Consider the following 12569-nt stretch of genomic DNA (forward strand, 5'->3'; position numbering starts at 1 on the left):
ATGTTAAGTAATAAGCATATTTTAATGATCATTGACCAACTTTTCTAAATTCATAAAATCTGGTGCATTGTCTGATGGTAGTTAACTGGCGGCTTCATACGGAAATATGTAAAAGATATTGTTAAAATAAAATGAAATTGGTTAAATTTTTATAGATAGTTCTATAATGTTAGAACAGTTTATCACCGTATTATGACAACAAGCAATTACATTATTATCTATATTAAAATTCTGTAGGTAGATAGGTCCTGAATACATGAAGGTTCTATTTCACAATTCTGTCCTTGGCTGCTAATCCGATGGATGCTAATTTATATGTCTGTCCTGTGTTCTAGTCATAAATATCTGTGCGAATAAACTTTGTTGTCTCATTTGTATGCAGTCAACTTATAATGAATGCTATGGGAATATACTAGGTACAAATTTGGAGCCTTAGTTTTGTAGCTGGAGCTTTTAAAAAGTAATTTTAGTAACAATAACAAGGATATAAGCAAATATAGGATGCAAAAGTATTATGTTTAGCCTAAAAAAGTGACTCAGTTCGTCATTCTAAAACAGCTTATGTTTCAAAGAATTGTAAAAATTGATGAAAAAAATCCACTACTTAAACCCATTGTTATAGTAAAATTCACGTGACCAACAGACCAACGTGACCAACATAGGTTCTAAAAAGGAGAGCTAGGTTTTCACGATTTTTCAAAATTAACAGATTTACATTTGTTGTTGAAAATGTTGAATGACCTTTTGAGTTTTTATGTTCTTTTATTGGTAGGAAGATGCTTAACATTTTTTTTAATTTTTATCGATACGTAAACTAATAGTCATTAATTATTTTTCAGTCGCGAATCCAATGCCAGTGCCACCCGGCACAGAATCATCAATTTATTAAGCGCCATCATTAAATTTAGTTTTGGTAGTTCAAGGCAGTTCGTGATGATTTGATTAAGTATTTAATTTTTTAGTTAAGGTTATAAAATAAATACTTATGCATATTTTTTTAATTAATTCAGAATATTTTAAGCTAGTTATATGGGTCTCTTTTATAGCCGGGCTATCTATATCTACCGAAGAATCATTAATAACCATCGAGACGATACTTCCATAGGTAAGTACCTAACCATCCTAGCTATACTTACTTATAACCTATAAATAATGATGCTGAAATCTATTTATGGAAAACGGCAAAAACTACTTAAAATTATAACTTTGAAAATAATATCTCTCGTACACCCAAGATTGAATAAAAATCTAATTTAGCAGAAAGACGAAAAAATAAAATATTATTACACTTACCAATTTCCTTATTATGCAGGTTGTGGGGCGATCTTTGCGCACTAGCAACCAAAACTAAGGACAACAGGAGAACACTGGAAAAACTGTTGCTGAAGAAAAACGCCATTTTCATAGAAACTTTTTCAAACACTATTTAAAAATAAAACTTCAAATTAACACTCTGGCAGGCAAATAGCAAATTTATGAAAAATATTATAATTCAAAAAGTCATGCGAATATTTTTCATTTCGCGCCGCGCTTTTTGTTTTTTTTTCGATCGCGCGGTTATGCAAAGGAGCGCGCGCGCGGCAGCCTTGTAGCGCAACTACACTGAGAGGCTGCGTTGCACCTCGGACAGGTGAAGAGAAAGACACGATCTTCTCAAACCGGTCGATGCCTCCGACACGCAAGTTTGTTTTCGTGTGTAATTTGCACTAGGATAGATGAATTTTGGCGAAGTGGTTGTTAAGGGAATCGGTACCTATTGCCAATGTAAGAAAGGTACTACCTAAAGGCTTGACCTACGATAAATTTATATACTTAGGTACTTAAAACAAATAAGTATATCTACCTAGCTAGCTTATCCTATGTCCAACCTACTTACCTACATAAATAGCTTAGTCAGCTTATCCGGCTAATCCATGAATATTGGTTCCTATAATATAGACCTTATCCTATAACCTCAAGCTATCTGCCTAGGCCAGCATCTGCACATATTGCCTACGCTTTTTATCATCATCATCAGCCTATAGCAGTCCACTGCTGGACGTAGGCCTCTCGCACGCCAGTGGATGCGATCTTTAGCTTTCCGCATCCAATTATAACCAGTAACCTTTCGCAAGTCGTCACCCCATCTAGCCGGAGGGCGTCCCACGTTACACTACGTTTACTACGCTTTTTAGGGTTCCGTAGCCAAAATGGCAAAAACGGAACCCTTATAGTTTCGTCATGTCCGTCTGTCCGTCTGTCCGTCTGTCCGTCTGTCACAGCCGATTTACTCGGAAACTATAAGTACTACAGTGATGAAATTTGATGGGAATATGTGTTGTATGAACCGCTACAAAAATATGACACTAAATAGTAAAAAAAAGAATTGGGGGTGGGGCCCCCCATACATGTAACTGAGGGATGAAATTTTTTTTTTCGATGTACATACCCGTGTGGGGTATCAATGGAAAGGTCTTTTAAAATAATATAAAGTTTTCTAAAAAACATTTTTCTTAAAGTGAACGGTTTTTGAGATATCAGCTCTCAAAGTCGTAAAAAGTATGTCCCCCCCCCTCTATTTTTATAACTACGGGGTATAAAATTCTAAAAAAAATAGAGGTGATGCATGCTAATTAACTCTTTCAACGATTTTTGGTTTGATCAAAGTATCTCTTATAGTTTTTGAGAGAGGTTGATTTAACTACGGAACCCTTTGTGCGCGAGCCCGACTCGCACTTGGCCGGTTTTATAATATGCTTACGTAATATAAATACTTACCTAGGAGATTAAATATAAAGCTTAGGTAATAGCCATCTTTAAAGCACTTAATTTCCTGCATGTCTTTGTTATTTGTCTATAAGTACAAAACAAAACGAAAAAAACAAGTTAGTTCTCAAACATTAACCTACTTTATTAGGTAGCTTTGGTAACTAGCAATATAGGTATTATTATCTACATACGTAGGTACCTAGTAATTTTATGACTAGTATTATAATATTTTTAAATATTTAGTACAGACATGGTATTCCAGTGCGATACCTCAAGAAAGAGTAGTACTTTACCTACTTAGTTACCACGTACCTCTAGGAACTTACATATAAATTACTACTGAAGGTAGAGAATTTATAGCTAAAAGTGAACTTAATTAACTATAGTTATTAACGTTTTTAAACTACATAAGTCGGTAACTTTATTTTAAAAATTTAAATTTCTCGGCTGAACTTTGAAAATATTGATTGATTAAAGACTAATACAGACTAATACAGGCGCAGAGGCAGACCAAGAAAGAGATGGCGGGACGACTTGGACAATTTTAACACGGAATGGTGTGAGCAGGCCCAAGAAAGGGATAAGTGGAATGTTCAGGGAGAGACCTTTGCCCAGCAATGGGACACTAGAAGTTAAGAAAAAAAAAGAATAATATAGCCTGTTTTCAGCAAAATTCTCTGATATACTATACCTAAGCAAGTAGGTACCTACTACCCATTCATGTGGAATCGCTTTAGGACATTGTAGGTAATATGAATGTAATATTTACTTGTACTACCTACTAACTACAGTAGTGGTACGAACGTACTTTTATCAACCGTAGTGCTTACGCTACGCCTACTAATGACTTTACATGACAGACTTGAAGCCGATATTTAGACCCGTTTTTTATCGCATCAATAAATCAAAATCAGGCCCCATGGCACGGGTCGGTTATCGACGCCGATCACAGCGACGTATTTTTCGTGAATCGCATTAGGCCGCCGCCGCCGCGGGCGGCACGCTAGATTTGTAACTATGAAGTAGTATGAAGTTTTTGTATGATAACTGCGGCGCTCACTGGGGCGGCGCGGCCTAACGTGGCCCAAAAGTGCCGTTTATCTACAGAGTAGTGTTGCCACGAATAGTGAATTGGCCGAATACCGAATACCGAATATTCGGCGACGCTGCCGGCCGAAGCGCCGAATATTCGGCCGCCGAATATTCGGCGCTACAGTTCAGTTCAGTTCAGTTCTTTATTCAGTAAACAATTAACTTATTGTATTTGAATTTAACATTAAAAATAACATAAATATTTTTGATTACAACAAATTTTAAAAGATAAAAAAAACAGCTTAATTAATTATAAATTTTGTCGTTTATAAATTCCTCAACTGAGTAGGTAGTAACATTTCTTCAACAGGTACAATTTTAGTTTTTTACTGAATAGTTTATGAACAGTCAACTCTTTATATTCTATAGGCAGCTGATTGTACAAATGGAGAGCTTGATACTTTGGTGAATGCTTCGCTATGTCAAGATTTGGGCAGAAATCAGATTTGAGATAGCTACAACCTGTTTTTTTTTGTTCCTGGAACTGCTTTGAAGAAGTCGCTACAGATTATATGAGAAATGCTAATTATTAGGAGGCAGAATGCTGTGGCAAACGAGTTGCAATAACTTATCTTTCTTCACCTGGAAGTAGCGTTTATAGTGATAGGTTATTTTCTGAGGATGGTTACAATGAAAAGCGCAATCGTGGGCTACCAAATGCTGAAATGCTCGTTTTTATCCAGCACAACTTACAACTGATTAATTTTAAGTACTAAAATGTTGTGATTTGGAAATAAATACACAATTTTGATTAAAATAACAAGTCATTTTTTACATGATTTACTATTCGGTATTCGGCCCGAATAGTACGCACTATTCGGCCGAATACCGAATACTGAAAAAACTGGCCGAATAGGCCGAATACCGAATAGTTGCCGAATATTCGTGGCATCTCTACTACAGAGTAGCGTATTTATTTTGCTGTTTCAGGTAGGTATATTTCTCCATCTATTTTTTGCATCGAAATATGTTTTTTAAAAGTTTTCGAATATAAAATTCATAGCCATCCTACGCAACACAACTTAAAAAATATTAAACATGGCGTTTCTAGAATGACAATGGTAGTGACGTACCTAAATATTTTTTAATCGTAAAAGAGTGTCAATACTACTAATATTACTATCGGTTATTGAAAGATCTTGCTCTAAAATAAATTTAACTTAGTATAATATATGTTACCATTATGGTGGGTCTGCCACATACCTAATATAAATCACAGTATATTACGGTCTGAATAAAATCAAGAACAACTCGATTCTTTGAATCGATTTTTCGGTACGTTTCACATCACTTCACTTCGCCTATTCTTTTCTTTTCATGGCGTTTCGTTTTGTAAACGTCAAATGTTGAGAGTGGTATTTGTTTCGGTGCTTTGTTTTTTGTGAATTATGGCAGGATTCACGGAAAATGCATTGATTCGGAAACTGCAAGAGTTAAATTCTAGCCAACAAAGTATCCAGACGTTGTCGTTGTGGCTCATACACCACAGGAAGCATCACGCTGCGGTGGTCAAAACTTGGCACAAGGAATTGCTCAAAGGTAACCTAGAAAATGATTTATTTTTACTATTTTTTCTTTGTAATACCTCATTTGGCATGCATATCCATAAGCGATATTGTATAGATCACTAAATAGGTAGGTGGAGCCATTTTCGAATAGTGTTTATCGATCAAACAATGTTGCAATTTGAGTGTTTGTTGACTCGAAATTTATCAACACTCGCTTGCAGTCTATCTATGTATAACAAACTAACTCCTTGAATAATGCCTAGGTATATCTAATCTTTTTGTCTTTAATTAGGTACATTATAACTGTATATGGGATTTAAAATCATGTGTATCATAAAAAAAATATTTTTTAGCAAAAGACCACAAGCAGCTCACATTTCTCTACCTCGCAAACGATGTGATCCAGAACAGCAAGAAAAAGGGTCCCGAGTACGGGCAGGAGTTCGGCATCGTCCTCAAAGATGCTCTCAAACACATGGCCAAGACCGGCATCAATGCGAAGACCAAGCATTCCCTTCACCGCATACTGAACATATGGCAGGAGAGAGGCGTGTACGATGCAGAGAAGATACAGGAGCTTAAAGTAGCAGGTGTGTAAAAATAAACCTTGATTTTCATTACAAATATGAAATATAGCATACACTGTGAGATAATCTAGGCTTTCATTACTGAAGATAATTGGGGTATCAGAGACTATAACCTGGCTTGACTTTGATCCCAAGGCACTTGTCCACAGTAGTTAGTATAGCTACCAGTCACAAATCTGACAGAGCTGGCAACAAATTCAATAACTCTGTTCTCTTGCAAATCTACATCTCTTGAACATTTTCAGTTGATCCTAACGATGCCATACCAGCACCGGAGAAGAAGCCAAGCAGCAACGGAACAAAACGTAAATCCACAGACCAGGAGCCGGTCTCCGAGAAGAAGGCTAAGAAGGAAGACAGCAAGCCGCGCCATGAGAGGAGGAAGAGCGAGACAAAGGTGGCGGCTGACGGACATATTGAGACACACACGCTGCTGAGCCCGAAGACTCCACCCGGTGACCCTCCAGAGCCTGAGGAGTTGATTAAAGTAAGTTGCAATGCGACTGAATTATGGTGTTTGTTAGGTTGCATTGAGAGAAAGTTAACCGTTCGCCCCTTATGATGTCCACATATTAGCACAAAAATAGCTATCTGTGAACACTCAGCATGCTAATTCAATCAGAGATACACATAAATTGTTTGTTTTTATTATTTTAGTACAATTTCATAAGTAATGTAGGTATATCTTCTAATTTTACACCAAGCAAAATTTATTATCTGAGAAGACTGGTTTGGTATTAATGAGACATCATTATTTATGTATCAGTGTTACTAACTACTTATCAAAACACTTGTGCCAAAGATATTTTGTTTACAAAGTTAAATTACGAAGATGGACTTTTATTTGTTACTGTAGGGACTTACTTAAAATATGCTTGTTTATCTGTGCAGGCACTTCAAGAATTGGAGTCCAGTGCATCGAGTGATGAGGCCGTCCGAGAGAGGATAGCCTCCTTGCCTCCAGAAGTATCTGAAATACAGCTGTTGTCCAAACTCCAAGGTAATATGAACCCCAAAAACAACACCCTGTATTTCACATTATACTCTAAAGTCAGTGAAAATTGTTTTTCCGGATTTCCAATTTTGGTTAGGCAATGGTGAAGGATTGTATATTTTTTCGACGAATAAAATTTTATTACTAAGGCAATAGGGCTTGCGGGTGGGGTGTTACTTGTAAGATGTCTTTGTTAGAAGAAATAAATGGTTTTCGATTATAGTTTGTTTCATTTATTTTGGTTTCTGTCCTTTTTTAGGCTATTTTCTAAAGTAAACTTTTAAAATATCCGTAAGGATACATCTTGGTTAAAATGTCCATAAGGATATAATATCTTCAAAGTTGGTTTTAGATGGATTTCATTCCAATAACGACTTTTCTGATTCTTCTTTCGGAGACAGGATTTCATGATTAGTGATTATGTACTTATCGCATTTCGTCTTCCGATCAACTTCATGAATAAATATTACGTATCTCATATCAAGTACTGTGTTGTCTATTTGGGCTTGAAATCTATTAGACATTCCCATAGTCGCCTTTGAGAAATGTTGCCTACTGTGCTCCCTGTAATCATACATATAGATACCTATTGGTACATACGGGCATCTGTGAATGATGTCGTTCGTATGTGATTCAACTGGGCATTATGACTTTTTTTACTCACTAAAAGGTCGAGTCCTATCTAGTCCTATATCCTTACCGTCATATCCGTTCCAAAGTAACCTCACTAGCTTCTGAGTTCTCTTATGGCTACACACTGGGCACACTAATTTCTTAGTTAAAAAAGGGCCAGTAGTGTTTTAGTGAACGCCTCGGTATCTTAAATACCTAAGTAATATGTTAAATACCTAACCCACAGATTTTACCATTCAATTAGGCTTTGTAGTAGATATCTTTAGGTGCAAACTGTCTTCCTTAGCTTGCTCCAATTTCCACCCTGCAGAAGGGCTAGCACGGGGCGCAAGACGTGACAAAAGATTTGCATCGCGATCACGTCACGTCTTGACGTGCGCGCCTTGTATGTAAGAAAGATGATCAAATAAACTTTATCTATCTATCTATCTTGCGCATCGTGCTAGGCTAGCTGGTCCACTGCATGTCGGTAGGTTCAAACACTTAGATATGTACTCAGGTTTGCTCACAATTAATTAATCATTTGCCGCAAGAGCGATGGTATTGTAAATAGCAGTAGATACCTACATCAAATAATTCATTGGTTCGTGTCATTGTTAGTTCCAACCCAACCGAGGAGTTTCTTTCGCCATTTCTTTCCTCCTTAATGACAGGGCCTTTGTGAAATGGTGGTAGATTATGACTTTTGACAAGTAATTCTAATATTCTACGTCGAAAAAATAAACAATTTCATTTCATTGCCAGTAAAACAATTTTAGAACTCGTTTGTTAAAAAAACACTATACTACTTTCATAAATGCCAGCAAAGCCACCTGGGCCGTCATTTTGTTCCACCCGTCTCCACACAGACAAACCGTCAGCACTAAGCCTTGTGTTATTTCTGATCCGAGTATGAGTATTTTATCTTACCCTTTTCCCCTCCACAGACAAGGAGTCAGCCCTAAGCCTCTCCGCCGTAGTCAACTCAGCAGTGGAACTCCTAGCTGAATACAACGTGCGTCTAGCGGAGGAGCTGGCGCGGCGGCGGCGCGCGGCCTCCATGCTTAGAGACTTCGCACAGGCGCAGCGGGAGCTAGCGCGACAGGCTGAAGCGAGGCTTGAGGTACGTGCAGTGAGCAGTCATAAGCTAATTACAGATGACAGACAGGCGTCTCCCCCCCTATTCCCCGGTCCTAACTGGTTGGTACAGTCGCCGTGGTTCACTTGTTTTTATTCCTCATTCGGGAAAGCAGTATACCTTGAACGGGATGCAAGAAGCGCAAAATAAGACGTGAAAAAAACTTGCGTCGCATAAAACTTTTATCACGTCTTGTTACGCGCGTCTTGCGCCCCGTGCTAAGTATGTTGGTTAGAATAGAAAAAATATTTTCAGTGAAATACTCCTTTTTATTATGAAAAGATTACGCCAAGCCCAAGCTAATATCAGACTTTCCCCCTGCAGGAATACAACATAAAGCTGCAAAAGATCTACGCTGTGAAAACCGAAGTGAAATCCCACATCGAGAACCTCCCCGACGTGTCCCGCCTTCCCGACGTGAGCGGGGGGTTAGCGCCACTGCCCTCAGCCGGCGACCTGTTCTGTCTGCGGACCCCCTAGCCGACGCCCCGTCGGGGGGACACGACTAAGAGGAGGTGTCATAGACATAGGAAGAGGGATAAGAAGAGTAGGTAACAGCGTGTGATGGATATAGTGTAGGCTATTATGTAGGTGAGTTTTTGGATTCTGTCTCTGTAACCGGCTGCAAATAAGGAGGTTTTTGTTTAGATACTGAAATTATACTGACTCTGCTTATGCTATTATAGCCGTTTTGACAAATTCTTTTAATAAATATAATAGTTCAATAGTTTGCCGTTATACACTATGAGGATGAGGTAACAGGCCCTTAGAATATGTCGGATGTTTTCTCTTTATTACCTATTATAACTCGGCTCTTTAGTCTATTTATACTCAGAGCGAAATGGATTTCCTCAGCATAATGTTATGCTTTACGGTAAAAGTGCCTTAATAATTTTCCACATGACCCTTACAGCTCTTTCTAGTAATATTAGTCCGTCCGACTATGCTATCTCACCCTGTTCATATTCCTTTCTACTGCCACTGATGAACAGCCGCCATTTTAATATTGTTTCTTTAATGGTGGGCGTTATAATCACAAGTTATGGAATGCTACACATAAATATACTATGTCGGTTATACATTGTTAATTTAGTTATGGTTCATATTTTTTTCCTTGACTTGACTTACGATTTTATTTGAAATGGTGCATTATCAAACGAGTTTTGAGTTCTAAATGTACCTACTAAGCTATTATATCAATTAAAGCGGGAAACTTTATAGAATAATATTATTATTTTGTGTAAATACTTTGTTGGAATACTTCCCGTAAGTATATTGTATTTTAAGGTACCAAAAGAAAGCATTGGTAATTAATAGAATGGTGGCATAAGCAAGCGATTAGCTTATATAGTAGCTATCTATTATGTATTAAGTATAAAGAAAATCATACACAAATTAGTGCCAGCACGGTTTGAAGTTTTGTTCACTTTATTTTAGGATGATAAATTTAGGCTATAAAAGTATAAATTGTAGTGCTTACACAATAACTATAGTCGTTTGCAATAGAATCCAACAATCATGTAAACAAACCAAATTGTCACGATTACTTCGTAATCACATACATTTGACAATCAATTATGAACATAGTCTGATTTCAACGAACGCACCATTGTTTTCACATTATCTTCAACACGATTTAACTTGTATTTATAAGTTAAATTTGTTAAAACATTTGTAACGTAAAAATTTCGAAGTATTTGACAAGCTGTCATCTTAGTTTTTTACTCATCGAACTCTACAGGGTGACTTTTTAGTCATTAACGAAATTTTTTCCATGAGTTAGGTATGTACAATAGAGTCGATTTCAATGAAAAAATTAGTAGGTAAATTTTTCATGATTTATTTTTTTTGTATCCCGAAATATTGGTAAAATATGGTCACTGAGTCACTGAGCAATAAATGTTAAAAGCGATAGGTTTCTCACGATACAAACAAAGCCGAAATTAGACCTTATTGCCGCCATAAACCAATAAACTCTCGTTTAGCATGAGAAAGGGGCGGAGCTTCATTTTGCAAAGGATGCCGCCGCTAATGGGTAATGCGTCATCGATCTGACGTCAGTCGCCTGCGCACCGCCGCGTCACACGTGTCTCTGTTTACTCAAAAACCTTTTTTCTTTCGACGCGCGCGCACCCCGGGCCGACTTGTGTTGTGTTTGTGTGTGTGTGCTAAATGTATTCTAACCAAGAGTAGGAGTAGGTATGTCGAAGAGTCCCAAAATCTCGCAGACCTCAGAAATAAGATAATTGTCGCTTTCGAGGAAGTGAAAAATTACATTGTGGTGTTAAATAAATTAAAATACAATGAGTTGAAAGTGTTGTGACGTGCCAGACTTTGTGTAGATGTGTAGAAGGGACTCCACTTCGAACAATTTGATACTTCATCAATTGTTCATCACTTACAGTGATTGAAGAAGTGTGTGCTAATTATGGTGTTGCGGTAAGGTCCCCTTGGATTTGGATTTTTTATTGCAATTTGACGGTTCTAACCTTCTAACCCCTTGAAAGTATGGGGAAAATCATTGAGCCACTTATGAATTTATTTGAAACTAGCTGTTCCCGCGAGCTTGGCTTCGCCTTAAATAGTTTTCGTGTGGGAAATCCGCGATAAAAAGTAGCCCATGTTCTTTTTCAAGGACGAGACCATCTGTATACCAAATTTCATTCAAATCCGTTCAGTAGTTTTGGCGTGAAAGAGTAACAGACAGACACAATTAGGTACTTTCGCTTAGTTAGGATTCGCGGGCAAGTGGGCGTGGCCAGACGCACTACTCACGCTACTCGCCCACGGTGACCATGAATCTTGGTTTTCTTGAGAAAACTTTGAGTGCCAATATCTTATAATTTTAGTACTGAAAGGTACTGAAAGAAAATACACGTATGTTATATTTTTAACCAAGGAATGCTATATTAAAATTTCGTTAGTGATTAAAAAGTCACCCTGTATAAATCATTGAAAAGTTAGTGTTGTTCGTAATCTGAAGTTATCTTTTAATTTTAATTTAATAAATTATTTTAATTGATTATTATTTGAATACAATAAAAATGTTTTTTCAAGAGCTTAATATAATTATTCAAAACGAAAAAAGGAAGAGGAAGAAATGAAAAAGCTCGACGGCATTTTAAACACGGCAAGCGATGACACAGTGGTTCCACTTATAATTACGGTCACCGGCGACACTTCTGATAGTGATGATGAAGAAGACGAAGATTTAAATTTGTTTCAATAAACACTTTTTTTATTTATATTCAGTTTTATTTTATTGTCTATGGCTTATATATTTAATCTAATTAGAACACTATGACATCACTATGGGCATAAACAATACGCTGTCAATATCAGTCCGCCATATTTGTTTACATGATTGTTGGATTCTATTGCAAACGACTATATGTATAAGATTGACCTATCGCATTATATTTCACCTCAAGTGTACGTTGCCTTGACTAGTTATGATATGAGCTCTTGTATGGTTCATTTGTATATTGTACTAGAAAATGTTAACATTTACCTATAATAATTATAACCTTTCACATTTTATAACATATTCTATATTATAATCTTTAAGTGGTAATATAATATGATTGAATTCTACCATATGTGCCTAGCCAATCAGAGGCGCGAGCATAGGATTCGATACTATTTTCGAATCTACACGAAGGGGCGCTTTAACCAAACGCTAAACGTATTTAAATCAAATTTTAAATATATTTTGTACTAACTGACAGACGTATGACAGCCTACTAAATACGTTTAGCGTTTGGTGAAATTCCGCCTAACATGGAAAAAACAAATGCCACTTTTGGAACTAACAAATTTGCCTTACATTTTTGACAGTGACATTTGACGATACGCAACGTAAACGGAGGTTTCGAATCCTGTGCTCGGGC

The 12569-nt window shown here is 37.0% G+C and overlaps 2 protein-coding genes across 2 annotated transcripts in view; one reads left to right on the forward strand and one right to left on the reverse strand.

The window, feature by feature from the left end:
* The window catches only part of LOC105383612 (C-type lectin 37Db), a 70975-nt gene extending 69363 nt beyond the window's left edge, over positions 1 to 1612 (reverse strand). Inside the window, exon 1 of the mRNA XM_011553692.3 lies at positions 1294 to 1612. Coding sequence (XP_011551994.3) covers positions 1294 to 1405 — 112 coding nt within the window. The 5' untranslated portion in view covers positions 1406 to 1612. The remainder of the gene's footprint in view (positions 1 to 1293) is intronic.
* Positions 1613 to 5155: 3543 nt separating this feature from the next.
* Positions 5156 to 9333, forward strand: LOC105383613 (regulation of nuclear pre-mRNA domain-containing protein 1B). The gene is made up of 6 exons (XM_011553694.3): positions 5156 to 5379; positions 5702 to 5938; positions 6181 to 6422; positions 6827 to 6935; positions 8489 to 8664; positions 9004 to 9333. Exons 1-6 carry the CDS (start codon positions 5229 to 5231, stop codon positions 9157 to 9159), a joined length of 1071 nt encoding a protein of 356 aa, XP_011551996.3. The 5' UTR covers positions 5156 to 5228; the 3' UTR covers positions 9160 to 9333.
* Positions 9334 to 12569: the final 3236 nt, after the last annotated feature.

The sequence above is a fragment of the Plutella xylostella genome, chromosome 29, assembly GCF_932276165.1.
Source record: "Plutella xylostella chromosome 29, ilPluXylo3.1, whole genome shotgun sequence".
NCBI lineage: Eukaryota > Metazoa > Arthropoda > Insecta > Lepidoptera > Plutellidae > Plutella > Plutella xylostella.

Bases quoted from the DNA above. Each gene is read 5' to 3' on its own strand.
- LOC105383613 (XM_011553694.3), top strand. From the start codon at position 5,229: ATGGCAGGATTCACGGAAAATGCATTGATTCGGAAACTGCAAGAGTTA. The intron at 6,423-6,826 runs GTAAGTTGCAAT...TTATCTGTGCAG, and splicing joins AGCCTGAGGAGTTGATTAAA to GCACTTCAAGAATTGGAGTC. The intron at 8,665-9,003 runs GTACGTGCAGTG...TTCCCCCTGCAG, and splicing joins AGGCTGAAGCGAGGCTTGAG to GAATACAACATAAAGCTGCA.